The 18,302-nt window shown below is 54.9% G+C and overlaps 1 protein-coding gene across 2 annotated transcripts in view; it reads right to left on the bottom strand.

Moving 5' to 3' along the window:
* The window catches only part of ATP6V0D1 (ATPase H+ transporting V0 subunit d1), a 38,024-nt gene that overhangs the window by 13,754 nt on the left and 5,968 nt on the right, over window positions 1–18,302 (bottom strand). For both annotated transcript variants that reach the window (XM_027119586.1, XM_027119587.1), the window contains exon 2: window positions 558–729. In XM_027119586.1, coding sequence (XP_026975387.1) covers window positions 558–729 — 172 coding nt within the window. The remainder of the gene's footprint in view (window positions 1–557; window positions 730–18,302) is intronic.

The following is an 18,302-nucleotide window of genomic DNA, read 5'->3' as shown; positions in this document are numbered from 1 at the left end:
AAGGATTAGACAGTAAGAACGCTGGGCAGCCAAGGGTTGTTAGCATGGGGGCCTGGGCCAGAACTGGGAAAGGCGGCCAGGTGTTCAGCACCCTCTCCGCCTTGCCCCACTTCTCCCTGAGACCCAGGGCCATGGTCAGAGACGACAGAGGAGCCTCAGCCCACACAAGGTCATAGGGCCTGAATGGTCCATCCCAAAACCTGACTCTTCAAAGCTCTACCTATCCCCCAACACCATCATGGGCAGTGGGGGCCTGGTGAGTGTTCAGGGTGAGTGTTATAGGGAGAACGAGGGAAAGGGCTCCTGTCATTCCTGATGCCTGTTGACACCAGGGACACAGGGAAAGCAGCTTCATCCAGCACTACAGCGTGGGACACTCGGGCCTGCCCACCAAGTTCCCAGACAGCACTGAAGTGGCTGGTGACCCCATTTTATAGGTGGTGGCCTGGGCCCAGCATTGTTGAATAAGCAGCCCAGCCACCCAACCCGGGAGGACCCTGCTGACAGAGGAGCTGTCCCATCCAGTGGGGGGAAAAGGCACTATAGAGAACACTCACGTAATGAAGTCCAGGAAGCTGGCGAGCGGCTCATAGGCATGGTTCCTCATATGGCGGAACTCCACCACCATCTTCTCCTTGAGCCGGTCATCGATGACGGACACTGTCAGCGGTGATGCCTCATTGGCCAGGAAGTTGCCATAGTCGGTGCTCTGCAGGTGCAGCTTCAGGTCTGAAACCCAAGGGTGGGGGGTGAGAGCCGGCCGTGCTGAGCCTCCCCGGGACCCCAAGTCCCTGTCCCCACCCCGATTCTGGGTCCCAGACCCTCGCCTGCAGTTGTGCCCTGCTGCTACCCTGACCTCCTGTCCCTGCCTCCACCTCCCTGTTGGCTCAGAGCCTACTCCAGGGCAATCAGGCCAAAGCCAGGACACTGGGCCCCAGAGTCCAAGTACAAGTAAAACCATTGTTCCCCCAAACGACAAGAAAACCTGGGAAACCCCAACCCAAGGTGCCATTCACAACCCACAGCCTTTGAGGCTCTCCTGCATGGTGGGCTCCAGGATGGCCCTAACTTAAAGCAGAATAAGACATGGGCCCTACCCTCCAGAGCCTCAGGGTTAAAGGAGCAAGCCAACGCACCCCCAGGCAGAAACAATGCATATGAAATGAAGGACATGCCCCAGGCCAAGGGTAAAGTGGAGAGGGCACCAAGATAGGACCGAAAGGACACTCCAGGCTGGGCCAGGCAAAACGCAGGGACAGGAAAATGCAAAGGAAGCAGCTAGCAGGATGGCATGAGTGAGGAGTGGCCTAAAGGGCAAATGAGCGGTGTGAGGGGGAGATGAGGCTGGGGAGAAAGACTGGCCTTGCCTGAGGAGTAGCTGGAGGCAGGCAAGCCAAGCCCACGGGCTCTCCTGAGCTCTTCAGAGCAGGAGTGAGGGAAAACGGAGGAGAGGACAGAGCAGAAGGGCCCTGGGGAGGCAGGACAGGTGAGTCCCAGGGGAATCGTGGCAACAACCTGTCTCACAGCTGTTGCCCGTGCATCCCATCCCCCAGTCTCTTCTCCACCCAGCAGCCAGAGCAATCTTAAAACACCAGGCAGACCCCATCACTCATCTGCACATCCTCACCTCAGGCCCTTTCCCTGTCCCCTTGCTTGGAAAGTGATGAGCTCTCCTCAAATGCCCATCTTCAGAGGCTTCTCCTATAGCCCCCCCACTCTGTCCCTTCATTTGTGCCATTTTTCTTTGTAACACATCACATCCCACCTGGCACGGGGCACATAAACCATGATAGCAGGGACTCTGGGTCACTGCAGTATGCTAGAGCCTAGAACACAGTATGTTCTGGTGCATTTTCATGTTCAGTAAGTAACCGTAGAATAAATGGAAGACTGGATAGAGGGCTGGTGAAGACAGCAGGAGGGTTTGCTACTGGGCTTTGAAATGGGGGACACTGTGGTAGTGTTGGCAGTACCAAGGACAGTGGCTGAGGAGGGACCCATGTGTGCATATGCATGCGAGTGTGGATTAAGGCCCAACAGTGGAGGCTGGCTTCTGCTGACTGAGGAATGCATGCTTTCTGTGCCCTGGAAGGTTGCCCAGAGGATGACAGGAAGGGTGACACCTGTGAACATTTCCACAAGCGCCACCCCCCTTGCCCCGGCTTAAGGCCTCCCCGTGTGTCTGTGGACCTGGAGGGCCATGCTATACCGGGCTGCTTAGAGAAGGAGGGCGAGTGGGGCACATCATCGCTCCACAGACTTAGGGGACCCCTGTGGTGCCCCTCCTCCTGTACCCCATCAGGAGGAGAATGCTCCCAGCCCAGAGTCAGGTGTGCCAAAGAAGAGATGGAAGAGTATATGGGAGGGAGGCGTGGAGGGAGGGAGGAATGGAGGGGTGCATGCCATCGGAGTGGCCACTTTCTACCTGCACCCGGGTGGCAGTCAGCACTCCTGTCCTCTGTGGCTCCTGGGCACTCAGAGTGGACTTGAACCTCGTGAGGCCTGCAGGAGGCCTTCATCATCCGCTGCCTTTGCCATCGCTCTACCATTCACACCTTTTTTCCGGTGGCCACCCAAAAGGGGGACAGAACTGAGGGCAAGGTGGGGCAGGGAGAAGCCACCAGCCCCCTGCTCTGCCCCGTGGACCCCGCTGCCATTTTTCCCAGGAGGTGTGCACACCCCTCCATCCTCACCCCCGGCCGTCTGCTGTGAGCCCTGCCCTGGGTCCATTCTTCCCCCTCCTCACCAGTGTGGCCAAGGCCCACCTACACCTGGAATAAGGCATGGGGTAAGAAGGTGCTTTGCTCAGTAATGCTCAAGTTGTTGCAGTATTTGATTAACCATTTGGTTGTTACAGAAAAATTCTTAACTCTAATTGAGGGATTTCGCTGTATGAGCATAAGCCTGTATTCCCACCTCTAGTGATAGGTTTTACAAGCTAGCTTTTAATATCCCTGACTCTGGATAAGTGCACAAGTATTTTGTTTTGTGTTTTTTAAAGAAACATGGGGGGCTTCCCTGGTGGCGCAGTGGTTAAGAATCCGCCTGCCAATGCAGGGGACATGGGTTCAAGCCCTGGTCAGGGAAGATCCCACATGCTGGGGAGCAACTAAGCCCATGAGCCACAACTACTGAAGCCCACACGCCTAGAGCCCGTGCTCCGCAACAGGAGAAGCCACCGCAATGAGAAGCCCGTGCACCGCAACTAGAGAAAGCCCACGCGCAGCAACAAAGACCCAATGCAGCCAAAAACAAAAAATAAATTTATTTTTTAAAAAAAAGAAACATGGTTTACTTGCACAAAACTGGTAAATTTTGAGAGATTGTTAATGCCCTCGAAGTGGTTTTTGTGGGTATGAAACAAATGGTGAGAATATGAATTGGTACCTCTTATTTTCATACTGAAATTAACTCTACTTAATTTATCAAGTCATATGTCATATGCCCTGCTTTTACATCTTTCATCTATCAGTAAACATTGTGATACTTGAAAAAACTAGTGGGCAGGGAGTTATGGCCTGGACAAAGTAGGCGCTCCAATCCCCACTAGGGGAAGCCACAGTGCGGACAGCAGCTGGAAGCCCGGGCTGGGATGTGGTGTTCTCTGTCTGACGGTCTGGCGCAGCAGCTGCCAGCTCAAACCTGTCCATTTATCCATCCAGCCACTGCAGCAGCAAAGAGCCATTCTCAGGCGGTGACAGGCCACAGCCAGGGCTTGGAAGCCAGACCAGATGCACAGGGCAAAAAGCAGGGTAAAACCCAGTCCTCTTGGCAGGGCCCCTCATGCCAGTGGTCCCACTATTCTCTGGGACAGTGAGTTTGGGCCCTGGACCCCAGCCCGGCATCCTGATTCCTATCCTCCAAAGCAACCAGGGGCCAGGCCTCCCGACACCCCCTTGCCTGGCATCCTTGCACTTGCTGCCAGAAGGCTTCCCCAAGTGCCGTGCTACACCTCCACTACAGCTGCCCAATCTCTCCAGCCGCGTGAAACCTCTGTGCCCCAGCCTCACCTGCTCCACGGGGCTGCCCTCCCTGGGCAGGCTTGCTCCCCAAGTCCCCCACCACCAAGCACCCTCTCTCTCCTCTCCAGCCCCCACCAACTCCATTCAACACCTGGCACTGATGAGGTGGGAAGCAGCACCCCAACACAAGGCGGGAACCAAGACCAACTCTAACTGGAAACAGATGGGCCCTGCTGAATACTTAACGCCATGCCAGGAGCAACCTATGTGCTGGACCCGCCAGCCATGCCCATTTCACAGACTCAAAAAAGGGAAATCAGAGGAAATGTGAAACGTGTCGAGTCCCACAGTCAAGCATAGAGAGGATGGGGATATAGATCAGACCTGGTGGATTCTCTCCATCCCCAACTCTGGTCTCCTCTCCTCCCCCACCCCTTACATTTTTGACCATTCTCCCATGGCCCTTGGCCCAAGATGGGCCTTTCAGATATGGACCCAGCTGCCCAGGCAGACTTTAGTTCCAGAAGAGCTAGCAGGTGGCAGAGAGGTAAGAGGGGCCACAGCAGGCCCCTCCACAGCCTTGGAGGCAACCTGGACACTCACTGCCCACCTGACGGGGGCCCTAGACTGTCATGGTTCACAGATAACCCCTCTGGCATCACTTGTGGTGCCAGCCATTCCTTCAGAAGGTAGTACATGTGAATAAGAGGAGCAAAGCTAATGGGTGGATTCTCCTTTGCATGCCCCCCACCCCTGGGGCTTAGCATGGGCCTTAAAGCAAACATCCCTGTGTCTTGGCTACTGCATTCTGCTGACGCTGCATCTGGGGACTTGGCTGCTGGAACACAGACGACCGGGTGGTTTCTGCTAGTGTTTGTCGAATCAGAGCAAACCCGGGAGATTCTACCGAGAATCCTGCCCAAGGCCTGAGTTTTCCTTACCAGGAAACTCATTTTTAAAAGCCCCCAGTGACGACATCAGAGGGCCATTCCAGACCACTTCCCCTGGCCAAGACCCACTTCTCCCTGTGACCCAGGGTGAGGGGACAGCCCACTAGCCAAGAAGGCAACTTGGAGGCAGGCAGGTTAGCCGATCCTTTGGCTCAGACCACACGGGGCTTCTGAACCAGCTCTGACCCTGTTCAAGAAACCTGGCAGCCAGGCCCAGTGGCTGGCAGCCCCAGGCCCTTTACACAGTCCTCAGGGCTGGGACAGGTCCATTAGAAACCAGCCCCCTCCCCTCCAGCTTCCTGCTCTCTCCGAGGGATGTGGAGGAGGTGTGACTGGGGGTGGGATCAGAACATAGGAGAAGAGGCCTGGAACTTGTTGAGAGCTTTGTGGGAGACTCGGCCACCCAGCCCTGGCCCAGCCCCCGAGGGCAGACGAGGACGCCAGGGGCTCTGGGAAGGCAGGGGCTAATTCTGCTCTGTGCTCTGAAGCCTGAAAGCCTCGGTGACAGCCCCTGAGAGCCCCAGACGTGCCTGGGCTGAGGTGTGAGCAGTGTTCTAGTTAGCACAGACGTGGGCGACTGCTCTGGTCTACCCACAAGCCCAGCTGTCTACCCCAAATCCTCCCATCCATGGCCCGGCATCAGGAGTGTCTGGCCAGTCTGGGATCTCTCACAGCAAAAGACTTCCTCAGAGGCTGAGTTCTCATGTCCAAGAAGATGCTGCTGCTGTCAGAAAGTTCTCTCTGCAGTACAACCTAAAGCCCTCCTCAGAGGAAGCCAATCAGCTCAGTTTCCCGTGGCCTGCAGCCTCCCCTGAGGGCCTTGAGCCAGCTCCTCAGGGCCCCTCAACCCCACCCAGGACCCTCCCAGATCTCCTCTGCTTCCCAGTGTTGCCTGTCCCAATGTTCTGGTGACTATCCCCCCACTTCACTTCCCGGGGCCGCTAAGCCGTCCTCACCGCCACGGTGCCCTTTTGCTGGTCTCCTGCCCCACATCTTGGCTCCCAGCTCCCAAGTCCACTCTCCATACCATCACCAGAGCGTTGTTTTCCAACTCCAACGTGTCGCTGTCACCTTTACCCAGCAGCCCCCGTGGCCCCAGAGCCTGGCCTCCTCTCCCCAGCCTGTGAGGCCCCACACCCTCAGCCCTAGCACAGCCTCAGCCTTAGACCTTGACTCTCTGCTCTACCGGTGCTATTCTCTGGTTAGGGCGACCTGCCTGTGATCTCTGGCACAAGCAAGTGCTCCAGGCAAGTCCACAGGGTGCCCGCGAGAGAAGCCCTTGAAGTCCAGGAAACAGGGCTGCTTCCTCAGGCCAGCCAGAGAGGCTGGTTTGGGAGGGCACACACCAACCTGGCAAGTGAGAGCCCTGCCCTCCCTCCTCCACAGGGCACCCCTGTCCACCTTGAGACTGCCTGTGTCAAAGACCATTGCCCTGCTCCAGCAGGATCCAGCTGAGCTCTTTGAAGGCGCCTGTTGTAGCCCAACACCCACCTGGCATGACTGTTCCTCCCAGGGCCATGCCAGACTCAAGGAGGCCCCATAGTTGCCACCTGTCCCTCCACTGCCTGCCAACCCCCAACCCAGGTCTTCTGGGCCAGGACCCCTCACCAGCAGAGCCCAGGCCCCAGCTAGCACCTCTGCTTACCACTCTTGCCCCTGATTAGCAGGAGGGCATGAGGACCCCTAGCCTGTCCAACACTCTCTGCTCTCTGAGGGACCAAGTGTGGGCTTGGCAGCCAGCTCCAGCCAGACCTTGAGAGGTGGCAGCTGGGCAGCCCTGCCTCCCATCCACTTCCTGAAACCTTTCCCAGATCCTGCCAGCCCTGAAAGTGATCTTTCAGCCCCACCAGGGCTCCCAGGGGCAGGCAGCACACAGCATCTCCAGTCCCCAAGCCTCTGCAGCAAAGGCCCCAGGGAGGCAGGGAGGGAGGGTCTTGGCCCAGGCCAGGGGTTGGTCTCGCGCTGCCCCAGGGGCCCAGCAGGCACAGAGGCAGCCCTGGCGCAGTACACTAGGCGGGGCGGCCCCCTGCTTTAGACTCACCCATGGCCTCATGGCCCACGGAGGGGCCTTGCTGGCCAGCTGGCCACAGCACAGTGTGAGAGGACAGTGTGTTCCCAGACTTCACTTCTGCTTTTCCAGAGGTCACTCAACGATGCTCTCCTGGGGAGCTCAGGGGTTTTCAGGAATTGAGGCCCGCTGAGTGAAACCAGATGTGTAAATATGCTCCCTAGAGCCTAGCGTGCCCATCCTGCCCCTCCCTGTGAGGGTGGTAGAGCCCTGGAGCCTGTTCTACCACTTTGCTGGGCCCAGGTAAAGGGACTGCTTTGAAGGGACTGGACCTGGGCTCTACCTCCAGTGCTCATTCTACCCTAAGGGCTCTCTAATGCTGCAACTTCCAGGGGCTCAAAGCAGGGAAAACTCAGACAAATGGACAGAGGTGGACAGACAGCCAGGCTGGTGGCCCAATGGAGCCATAACCACCCCCCCTCAGCAAATGGACTGTGTTTGAGTCTCCTCCCCAGGCTCTGGGGGTGGGGGAGACCTCTTTTCTTCATATCAGCTCCAAAGCAGATGTGTGCACTGGTTGGCTGGCTCTGCAGGGTCAGAGCGCCACATCTGGAACTCCCAGCGTGGGAGCCACAGCATGGAAACCATTAACCCTGGGTTTACCTGGGGGCTGCAGCACAGACTAAGCATCCTCCTCATCCCCAGGCCTCTACCAGGCCCATCACAGGCTCCCTGTAGACCTCATGTAACTGACTAGCCCTGGGTTCCAACTCTTCCTATCAAATACCAGCTCTTCCTCCCCTCCCTCAGGTGTCGCCTGGCATTCCCCATCCAGAGCCTTGGGATTGCCCCCACCCCAAACTGACGTGTCCATGGCCTCTTGCTAGCCCAGGACAATGTCCATGCACAGCCACAGTCCCTCTCTGAAGCCCCACTTTGCCAGGTCACTGGTTTCAGGACATAGCTCCTTAGGTGGTTTAGTGGGACAAGGGAGAGAGACCCTGGGCTTTGGGACCACAGTGACCTGAGTTCACATCTTGTCCCACAGCTTGGCCCTGAGCAGCAGGTGGAATCTCTGGACCCAGGCTCCTGGCCAGTCACCTGGTGAAAGGCCCTGCAGTGCCAGCCTCCGAGGGTAGACACTGAACAGAGACAGTGTTATACAGAGAAAACTGAGCATGGCACGGCACACCCAGAGCTCCACAGAGAGGATCCCACCCAGAGCTCCCCAACGGAGAGGCTCAGTCCCAGTCAGGTGGTCTGTGTTCTGACTCCAGTCTGTTGCTCAGGCCGTCCCACTCAGCGCTCCACAGTGTGCCCCTGCCGCCCCTGCCCTTCCTTCCCATGGTCCCGACCCTTCCCCAGGGCTCTGGTGTGTCCTCTCCCCAGGGGCCCTTGTGCAGCACGGGCACACACACGCACAGGCCACACTCTGCTATCTCCTGGGGAAGGATGAACAAAGTGGGCTCAAAATCTGGGACTCCCATGTCTAACGTCACCTATGAGCAGGATCATACAGAGCTTTGGGCAGCCCAACCCCAAGGACCCGGACAGAGGCTAGGACCCAACTCCGCACCACCCACCACATGGTGAGCTATTGCCCTGCCGTCCTCGGGAGCAGGTGCAGCCAAGGGCAGCCGTTGCTCCATGGGAAGCCCCCGGGCTGGCGGGCCAGCAGTCTCGGGAAGAACCTGGAGGCTACTGCTGGCACAGCCACATGCAAGTTAGTGGGTTTCAGCTGGCATGAGGCAAAGATCCTGCAGGAAAAGGACAGCGAGTTCTCCTTCTTAGGTCCCTACGCTGGCATTTTGTTTCATACTGGAGGACTTTCAGTGAGGTACGGCATTTGCAGAAGGGGGATGGGGCTGATTTGTAGAAGTGGCCCGGATGACACCACCCACCAGCATATCAGAATCAGAGATTTGATTAGCGGGAGTGTCACTCCCCTTGTCTAGGAGGCAGCAGGATGTGTGCTGTCTAGGTGGCAGCAAGGTTCACCACCCTTCTCCTTGCTCCGAGACAGGTGGCAGGTGGTGACAGAAGCACATGTAATTACCCTCAGGAACACCTCGTCCCTGCAGCTGGGAGAATGAAAGCATCACTCACAGCCCATGAGGAAGTCAACCCACCCACAGTCAGGAGGGTGCCAGGCAGGTGACAGTCCCACCTGCCAAAGGGAGGGGCAGAACTGGTTACTGCTGCACCCAGGGCAAGTTCCAAGAAGCTCTCCTCTGACTGAGTGGAGATCCGCCTGGATAGCCCCTCATCAGGACGTCCGCACCCAGGGCCCCATGGAACTGGCATGTCCCAGGAGACACAGGGCTTGCAGGGCAGCTTCCCTTGTTGCCCTCCACAGCCCAGGCTGAGAATCAAGTGAGCCAGCCTCGCCCTGGGAGGCAGGGCCCACACCTCTGCTGCTGCCCTGTACTTTGACCCTGAACAAGCTCTTTCTTCTCCAGGCTTACCACCACAGTTACAGTGCATGCAGGTTGGAGTGGATCTGGGGCTGCGAGCGAAGAGCTTCTTCTCACTTTCCCAAAGATGTATGTTTGCCTGGGTGTTGAACGAGAAGAGGTAAAGTGGCCCTGCATGGCCAGGCGCCAGGCAGCCCAGGAAAGGCCAGCTGTGGCAGGGAGCTTCTCAAAAGCTGGCTCATGCCCATGTCTGGCTCCTGGGTCCACTGGCCCACACCGCCTGAGCAATCCTCTCTGCCCTTGATGCTTGGCTTCTGTTCTACATGCATAGTCCTTTGGAGGAAGGACCCTAAGAAAAGATGGAGCTCACTTCAACTAGGGGAAAGCAGTTTTAGGGTCCCAGGGGCTGCTGTTCCTGTGAAATTAAGCCAGGTCAGGCTGGATCCTGGCTGGAGCATCATGCCAGCTCCACGGTACCTAGAGTCCAAGCTATGGAAATACTCATTGTGCTCAGACCTAGGCCCTATGGATGGGCTCTCAGAATCAGGCCTCATTTGGGGCTGCGAGCCATGCTGTTCTCAGCACGAAGCCTCCTTCCCTGCAGCTCACAGAAACAAGACCAAGCAACCCGGGCCAGGAGCAGAGTTGATCCATTCCATACTCATGCCCAGCAGACCCAAGAGGCCTGGGCCAGGCAGGAAGTGGCAGGAACAGTAGCATCCAAGCTGGTCCTGTCCAGGACCCCTGACCCCCTCACCCCCCTGCTCAAGAGGCTGACAGGAAACACGCAGGGGAAGCAGTAACACACCAGATTGAGTCTGATCAGCACTCAGGCTGGCCCTGAGACAGAGGTGGTCGCCTGCTCCGGGAATCTCATAGCACTCCACTTTCCCCAGGCCTTGCCACACGGCATCTCGCTTGGAGTTTAAAGTGTTGAAGGTGGGGGAAATGGGTGAGCTACGACCCATGACTGGCATCTTTGGGCCCTGTGTGCCAGGTCATGGGTCACAGCTCACCTGTATTCCTCGACTCCCAACCCTTAATTCCCATGCTAGATACCATGTGGCAAGCCCTGGGGGAATGGCAAGGGCCCCAGAATCAGGGTCTCGTTCACCTGACCACGCCTTCCTGAGTTGGGGGCCTGGCACAAAGAGGCATAGTCCAGGCAGCCTTCAGTGAACAAATGAAGGAAAGAATCAAAAAATGTAGAATGACTGGACAGGAGGAGCAAGAAGGGTGTCAGGAGACCATAAGCAAGGCCTCGGGCCTCACCTGGACCCAATTTCCCAGGTAAAATAAGAGGGTTGTATAAGGTTACTTCCAGGGGCCTGGCCAACTCTGACACTCTCTACCCTGATCAGGCCTGGATCTCACTGACTCTGTGCGACCTCAGCCCCTGAGGGCCATGCAGGGGCTCAGAGTGAGGCCAGAGGCCTGGGTATCCAGGAAGCAGCCCTGGCAGAGCTCACAGCAGGTGCCGGGGAGGCCCGGGGCTGTGGAGCAGTGTGGCAAGCAGGAAAAGCTGAGTTGCAGCAGCAAAGACACCACAGATGACTCCTTGGAGGGGAAAGCCCCATCCTCCAGCCAAACACGAAGCCTCAGCTGAGGTCAAAGCCTGAAAATCATTGCCTGAGTGGCCAAGGGGGGACAAGGTCTGGCCCAGGGCCAGGCCAGAGTTGGCCAGGAAAGCAGTGCCCGGCACCCAGTCAGGGCTGTTCCTCCACACATCCCTTTCCCCGCTGCAGGTCTGCCTGCCACCCCTCAGGACCACCCACACACACGGGGGCAGCCCCACCCCAGCCCCTTGAGCTGCAGGGTGCTGAGTGCAGATGGGCAGAGCAGGTGTCAGGCCCAGCCTACTAAATGGCCCTTCAGGGCCTTGATTTTCCTGCCTCTAAAAGAAGAAGAAGGCCAATATTCCCACACAGGATAGTTCTTTTGTTTTTTTTAATCAACTAAGGAGTCAGTGTTGGATGAGGCAGAAGCCAGGGAGGCCAATGGAAAGACCCCTCCAAATTGGGGTGCAGGGTGGAGAGCTGTCAATTACCTGATAATATGACTGTATGTACCTATACTCTAGAGAGTCTGGGGTGCCTGATTTGGGCCTCTTCCAGAGTCATCCTACACACATGTACCTGTATGTGCCACATGCACCCCTACATGTTTCCAAAGTGCTGAAGAAGGCTGGAGGAGAGGAGTCTGTCCTGAGGAAGAATTTTCTGTCTCCTGGAGGGACCAGAGTAGCAGGACCAAAGTGGAGGCCACCTGGGGAAGGATGGTGCTTCTGGGAGCCTAGGAAGCGTGGCCCTGACTCCTGGGCAGCTTCAAGCTCCTACTTGGAGCTACCAAGACCCTTGGTTCATAGCTAGCGCACTGTGCTGAAGCTGAAGCTGCCGCTCCGACTCTGAGGACTGCCAGCACGACCCACGTGGAAGTAAACAAGGACAGCTTGGTGGTCAAGGCTGGAGCAGTCTACACTGGGCACAAGGTGGACAGCATCAGGGAATTCTCCCTGGCCTTCCCCTTCCTAACCCAGGAAGCTGGGGCACAGGGAGGTGAGGGTGGGAAGAGATGGACAGACAGGAGACACTGAGCCACGAGCCCTACTTAATCCGGGAAGGCCAACTGGGGCTTGGGTGAGGGAAGTAGGGCCCCCCCGGGGCAGAGTCCCAAGGGACAGTGGCTAAAGGCAGGTGCTGCACAGAGAAGCAGAGGAGATGCACCAGTGGATCCGGCCACACCCACTTCCCTGGCTCTCAGGCAGCGGAATGGTCCTGTTCCACCACCTTGTGGCCAAAGGGAGGATGGCACTGTCAACAGCCAGAGGCTCTGCTCTGGCTCCACGCGATTTAATAACAGCCTCAGACTCCTGGTCCACATCTCCCTCAGCCGTTGATCCCTGAGGGAATAGGCTGCAGGCACCTGCAGAGCTATGGAGAAATGTGTCACAAAGAACAAGAATAGGACTGAGGTGGACATGAGTCGGGAAAGCCAGAATGGAGACAAGGCGAGCATGAGTCTGATCATGAGGGACTGGTCTGTCTTGCATCAGTGAAGCAAGGGGCCTTCTGAGGGGCAAAACTGAAGAGGTTACAGAGGAAGCCTGGTCATCCTCAGCTCTCTCCACCCTTGTCCTCCAATTCGGCCAGACGCTTCCAAATCTCCAAATCCCTTTATCCAGCTCTCTACCCCCTGTCTCTAATGTTTAATGCTATAACAAACAAAAAAAAAGTGCTTAATAACCCAGAAACAGGACAATCTACAACATGGTGCACCCCTCCAGGATGGGGGCCTCAGCTTCCCCTCCCCCACAGCCCACACTCTAGCCCCCTGCCAGTACCAATAAAGACCTGCTGCTCATCCAATCATACAAATATCTATTGAGCATTCACTCTGGCTAGGCATGTGCTGTTGAGTCCTAACAACTGCAAGTGATTTCTGTTTCATTTTACAGGTGGGCAAACTAGCTTCAAGGCATTAAATCACATGCATAGTGTCACACAGTTGGCCAGAAAGGGAGCCACGGTCTGCCTGATGCCTGGCCTCACACAGAACTCAAGAAAGGTCCTGGTGACCCAGAGAGGCCCTAGGGTCCTGACTCTGAGCAGGCAGAGGTGATTTACAAGACAGACCATTGCATCATGTCCTCACACCTGTTCATTCTTAATGCTGACCCTTCCAACAAGCTGGAGGGCATCTAACAGCTGAACCCAAAGCACAACAACAGCTACAAGTAAGAAAAGGTTCTAGGGTGCTGTAGCAGGCACTCTGACCACAGGGGGCCAGGGACAAACTACTGGAGGCAGACCTGGGCCCTCAGGGACAGTGGTTTGGTGTCATCTCGTTTCAAGTCTAACAGCCCTAATTTGGGAGAAAGTCTGCTATGTTTATTTAGTGTGTGCCACTGTGAAAGCAAGAAAGTGAGACTAATACATTCCAGAATGGGTTTATGCAAAATGTTCAAAATTTGTATCTTTCCCTCTCTTCCATCCAGAAACCCTGGTCACCCAGAAAGCCTCATCTTCAAGGGTCCTAGATGACTGACATTTGCCTGTCCTGAGGTCACCTCAAAAGGTCCTAAGCACAGGTTCAGACACTGGCTCCACCTCAGAAACCAGGCCCAAGAAATCAGGGAGTAAATCCAAGGACAAATGTGTTAACACCCACCAGAGCAAGTTCTGACATGAACTCTGGGGCAGGGCTTATGAAACGGGGGTTATCAGTTCCTGTGTGGACTATCTTGACCATAAACAGCTTCCCAGATAAAACCAGGCTAAAGTATATACTAGCGCAAGATGTAATCAGTGAAGGGAAAGCAAGAAGTAGCGATGGGGAAGTGGCGACAAGGGAAAGAGAGAAAAATAGGCAGGTGAGAGGTGAGCTGCACGTGGACAGGGGCTTTGGGGCTCTAGTCTGAGTGACATGAAGTATCTGGTCCTGGCCCTCATGCATCCCCTGGACACTGAGTCTTGTGGTGTAAAGAGAAGGGGCTTGATGGGGGCTCCCTAAGGCTCAGATCAACCCTACAATGCTGTGAACGAAAATCTGGAAGAACACTCCAGGGTCACCAGCAGGGGTCTTGGCTTGGATGGCGGATGGGTGTAAGTACCTTCTCCTTGCTCGCCTGTATGTTCAAATTTCCTTTATTTTACATATCTTTAGTGGATGTTTTAAATTATAAAACATTTGTTCACTATGACAGATTTGAACAATGGAAGGTACATAAAATTTAAAACTGACATATTCCCCCTCCCAGCCTTTCCAATCCCTCTCTGCAGAGGCTGCCACTCTAGACTTGTTGCCTATGCTTCCAAACACGTTTCCATGTGCACATTACCTGGCATTCTACTAAAATGGGACTATATTACACGCAACACTTTGCAATTTCTCACCTAGCAAGATATTTCTAAATCAGTCTTCATGGAACATCACTTTTGAGCACCGGAATAGTATTCCACTGTAAGCACAGACCATGATTTATTTAACCAAAGCCTGTCAAGGGCTACTCCGCTGGTTCTAACAGGTTGCAGTTACCAACAGGGCTGGTGTGAACACCTCTGTATGTGCCATCCTGTGCTAATTTAGGGGATACGATCCTGTAACTGGGTATATAGGGCCACACAGCACATATACATGCAATGTTTAAACAAGGCAGTAAAAACTTTTCCCCCAAGGATCTACACCAAGTCACCCTTCCACCAACTCTATTTTTGGAATTTTTTTTTCAAGTTATGTTTAGTTAAAAAGGAGACCAAAAAAGAAAAGAAACCACCATGCCCAGTCATGCAGGAGGCATGGCAGGGATCTGGAGGGGAATCCCTGGCTGTGGCTCTCCCTGCTCTGCTCGCCAAATTAGGCTCCACGCCAGGTATCCTCCTCAGGCCATGCTTATGTCCACTTGGCCCGCCATTAAGGCTGCTCTCCAGCCTCCTGGCAAGACTTGTGGGCAGGACCAGGCTTCCAAGGGAGGCTTGCCCTGGTTGCAAGCCAACAGACGGCCGGGCGTGGGCTGAGCTGCCGGCCACCAGTGTGCTGATGACTTCCAGATTGGTATCTTTAGTGCTACTTCCCCTGAGCTCCAGATCCACACAGCCACCTCCCTCAGACACTCTGACTCAGCACTTCTGAGATAGAACACCTCCTCCTCCACCACCCTGTCCATGCCCCAAACCTTCTCCTCCTCCAGTGGTCCCCATCTCAGAAGCAGTTCCAGCACCCACCCAGACATTTGACTTCTAACTAACTTCTAACCCCTCTCACCACCATACCTAAGGCAGACTGGCCCAATCTTATCAGTCTCATGTCCTAAGCTGGTCTCTGACCCAGTCCCTCTTCTGCCCACGTGCCACTCCTGCCCCAGTTGAGCCCCGTTCTCTCACCCGGAGAGCTGGAATAGCACCTGCTTCTAGCCTGGCTCCTCCTAAACCCAACCTCCTGAGCCCCACATCAAGTTTCACATCACACCACCAATGCTCGTCCCCTTCACAATCCCCCCCCCCTTCATCTACTGACAGATCAAATCCAAGCTGGCTCATGGCAGCAAGACCTCCCTCCTGCCTACCCCTCGCCTCCACCCCTGCTCTGGGGCCTCATCCTCTTGCAGCAGCAGCCAGCTGGAGAGGAACAGTCAAGTCACCACCAGCGATCCATGCCAGCTCATCAATCATTGGGTGCTGGGGGTAGGGGGGAGATGTCTCTTCACACAGCAATGCCACTGCCTGGGGCAGTCGGGACAACATGGGCCATCAGACACTGAGGGGAAAACATCAGGTGTGTGTGGGCCCAGGCTCTCACAGCTCAGACTCAATGTAGTTGTTCCCTTCGGTCCAAGTGCAAACCCTCTCCATGTGTACACCCTTCCCCCAACGCCTCCCAAGCTCCTCTCTCGTGTTTGTGGTCACTGGATTGTCAGAACCCTGTTCTCTGTTCCTCTGGATCACATCTGACTCTGAGGAATTCTGGACCAAGCTAAGCTTGTCTTGCTGTCTAAGCCGTGGTCACGCAGTTTCACCAAATCGATATATTCTCCTCTGACAAACAAAATGGAACAAAGTGTTTCCAGGCAAGAACATAAACTCTTAAGCAAGACATTTCCCACACACAGACCTTGACCTAACTGAAGAATCTCTCTCTCTCTTTCTCTCTCTTTTTTTAAACACAACTCTCAGCCCTCCTAAGCTATGTATCTTTCCAAGGCACCCAAGGCCTTCGATGAACCAGCCCAATGTGCCTATCCACCCTCAGCCCTGCACACCCGACACATGCTCTACTCTCTCTTCCCAGTTCCCAAAGTTCTCCTGATATTCTATGCAGTTTCACGTTTCTGAGACTGCTAATGCCATTCCTTCTTCCCCACTCCTTGACCTGGCTAATTTTTTGTGTGTGACAACTTCACTGAGATATAATTCATGTATCATACAATTTTCCCATTTAAAATGTATAATTCAATGGTTTTTAGTATATTCAGAGTTGTGCAACCATCACCACAATTTTAGAACATTTTCATTACCCCAAAAAGAAGCCCTGTACCCTTTAACTGCTACTCCTCACATGCTCCCACTGCCCCAAAGTGTACCACGTGCCTACTGGACATTCAATGCTGTTTTGATGTCCACCAGTCTGTCCATTAGGCACACCTGCACCCAAGCAAGGCCTGTGTGACATGTTTTCATTACCCACTCGAGGCCCAGCATGGTGCCTGCCTCCCAGGAGTGACAGGAAGGAATGACCACAGTGGGAGCAGCTGGCTTCCCTGACTGCTCTCTCGGCTCCAGGCCCTGTGCTTACACGTCACTAACATTTCAGAGTGATCCTATTAATACTCTCATTGTGGGTTTCCCTGGTGGCATAGTGGTTGAGAATCCGCCTACCAATGCAGGGGACACAGGTTCGAGCCCTGGTCCAGGAAGATCTCACATGCCGCGGAGCAACAAAGCCCTCACGCCACAACTACTGAGCCTGCGCTCTAGAGCCCGAGAGCCACAACTACTGAAGTCTGTGCGTCTAGAGCCCGTGCTCCGCAACAAGAGAAGCCCCCGCACCTCAATGAAGAGTAGCCCCGCTCACTGCAACTAGAGAAAGCCCGCACGCAGCAATGAAGACCCAATGCAGCCATTAATTAATTAATTTAAAAAATACTCTCGGGGCTTCCCTGGTGGCGCAGTGGTTGAGAATCCGCCTGCCGATGCAGGGGACACGGGTTCGTGCCCTGGTCCGGGAAGATCCCACATGCCGCGGAGCGGCTGGGCCCGTGAGCCATGGCCACTGAGCCTGCACGTCCAGAGCCTGTGCTCCACAATGGGAGAGGCCACAACAGTGAGAGGCCCGCGTACCGCAAAAAAAACCTCTCATTATGCAGCTGAGGATAAACCACTTGCCCAGGGTCACAAAGCTAGTAACAGGCTGAGCAGGGATTCATCAGTGAGTTGAGTTCATTGGTGAGCTCTGCTCTGTCTGTATGTTGTCTCTGCCCAACCACTCCATGCACTGCTGTCAGCTTCTAGCCCTGCTCTCCTCTGTACTCATTAAGGTCACCAATGACCTCTGAATGGCAAAACCAAATGAAGAACTGTCTGACTTTATTTCAATCTCTTGGTCATGTTTGGCAGTCACCACCCCCTTCTTTTTCTCTCTTGGGGCTACCAACCTCTCAGGGGATGCCTTTGCTCTTTCTGGTAGGACCATCTTTTACCCTATCCTTGCTTAACAGAAGCCCTATGCGGGAGGGCCTCATCTAGGGCCTCTACTCTTTTGATTCTATGCTCTCTCTTGGGGTCAGTGGCCACACTTCTACCCTGATTCCCCAAGCTCAGACCTCACACCTGAGCAGCAAAAGTAGTCTCCACATCTTCACTCAGATGGCTCACAGATCCCTCAATCCCATCTTCTCACTCTTTCTCCAACCTGTTCCTTCCACAGTCCACTATCATTTCACTTGCCACCTACACAGTTGCCTAAGCCAGAGAGGAGACATCAGCCTTGACTCTTCCTTCTTCCTCAGCCTCCTTATCCAACCCTCAAATCCTATCAACTCCTCTTCCTATAATTCCCCCCCCACCCCACAATGCTCCCTACCAATGCCTGAAGACAGGCTGCCATCATCTTCTTTGCCCTGGATTACTTATAAGATTCTGCAGACTGTTCTTCCCACCTTCAGTGTGGCCACGACCCCCAAAACACTTTTCAAACTGCAGGTACATTCTGAAGTACAAGTCCAGTAGTTTTACCCTCCCATCCCCTGCATTCAGGACAAAGCCCATCTTGTGGTTTTTGCAATCCTTCAAAGCTGATCTCTTTCCAGCCACATTCCTGGCCACACTATAATTAGTGCTGAATAACTAACTGTGCCACTAATAGCTAATTAGTGCCACTCCTGGAGACACCATCTATGTTTGTATCCGCAGTTTGATGTGACTGGTGATTTGGCCAAGGCCAGCCAGGAGTCTCACTTTCATCTTCCTATATGAGA

Source organism: Aethalodelphis obliquidens, unplaced genomic scaffold (assembly GCF_003676395.1).
Source record: "Aethalodelphis obliquidens isolate GAN/ISIS:26980383/991018 unplaced genomic scaffold, ASM367639v1 scaffold20, whole genome shotgun sequence".
In the NCBI taxonomy this organism is placed as follows: Eukaryota; Metazoa; Chordata; class Mammalia; order Artiodactyla; family Delphinidae; genus Aethalodelphis; species Aethalodelphis obliquidens.
Note: the sequence above shows the minus strand (reverse complement) of the source record. Positions and strands in the feature narration are given on the sequence as shown.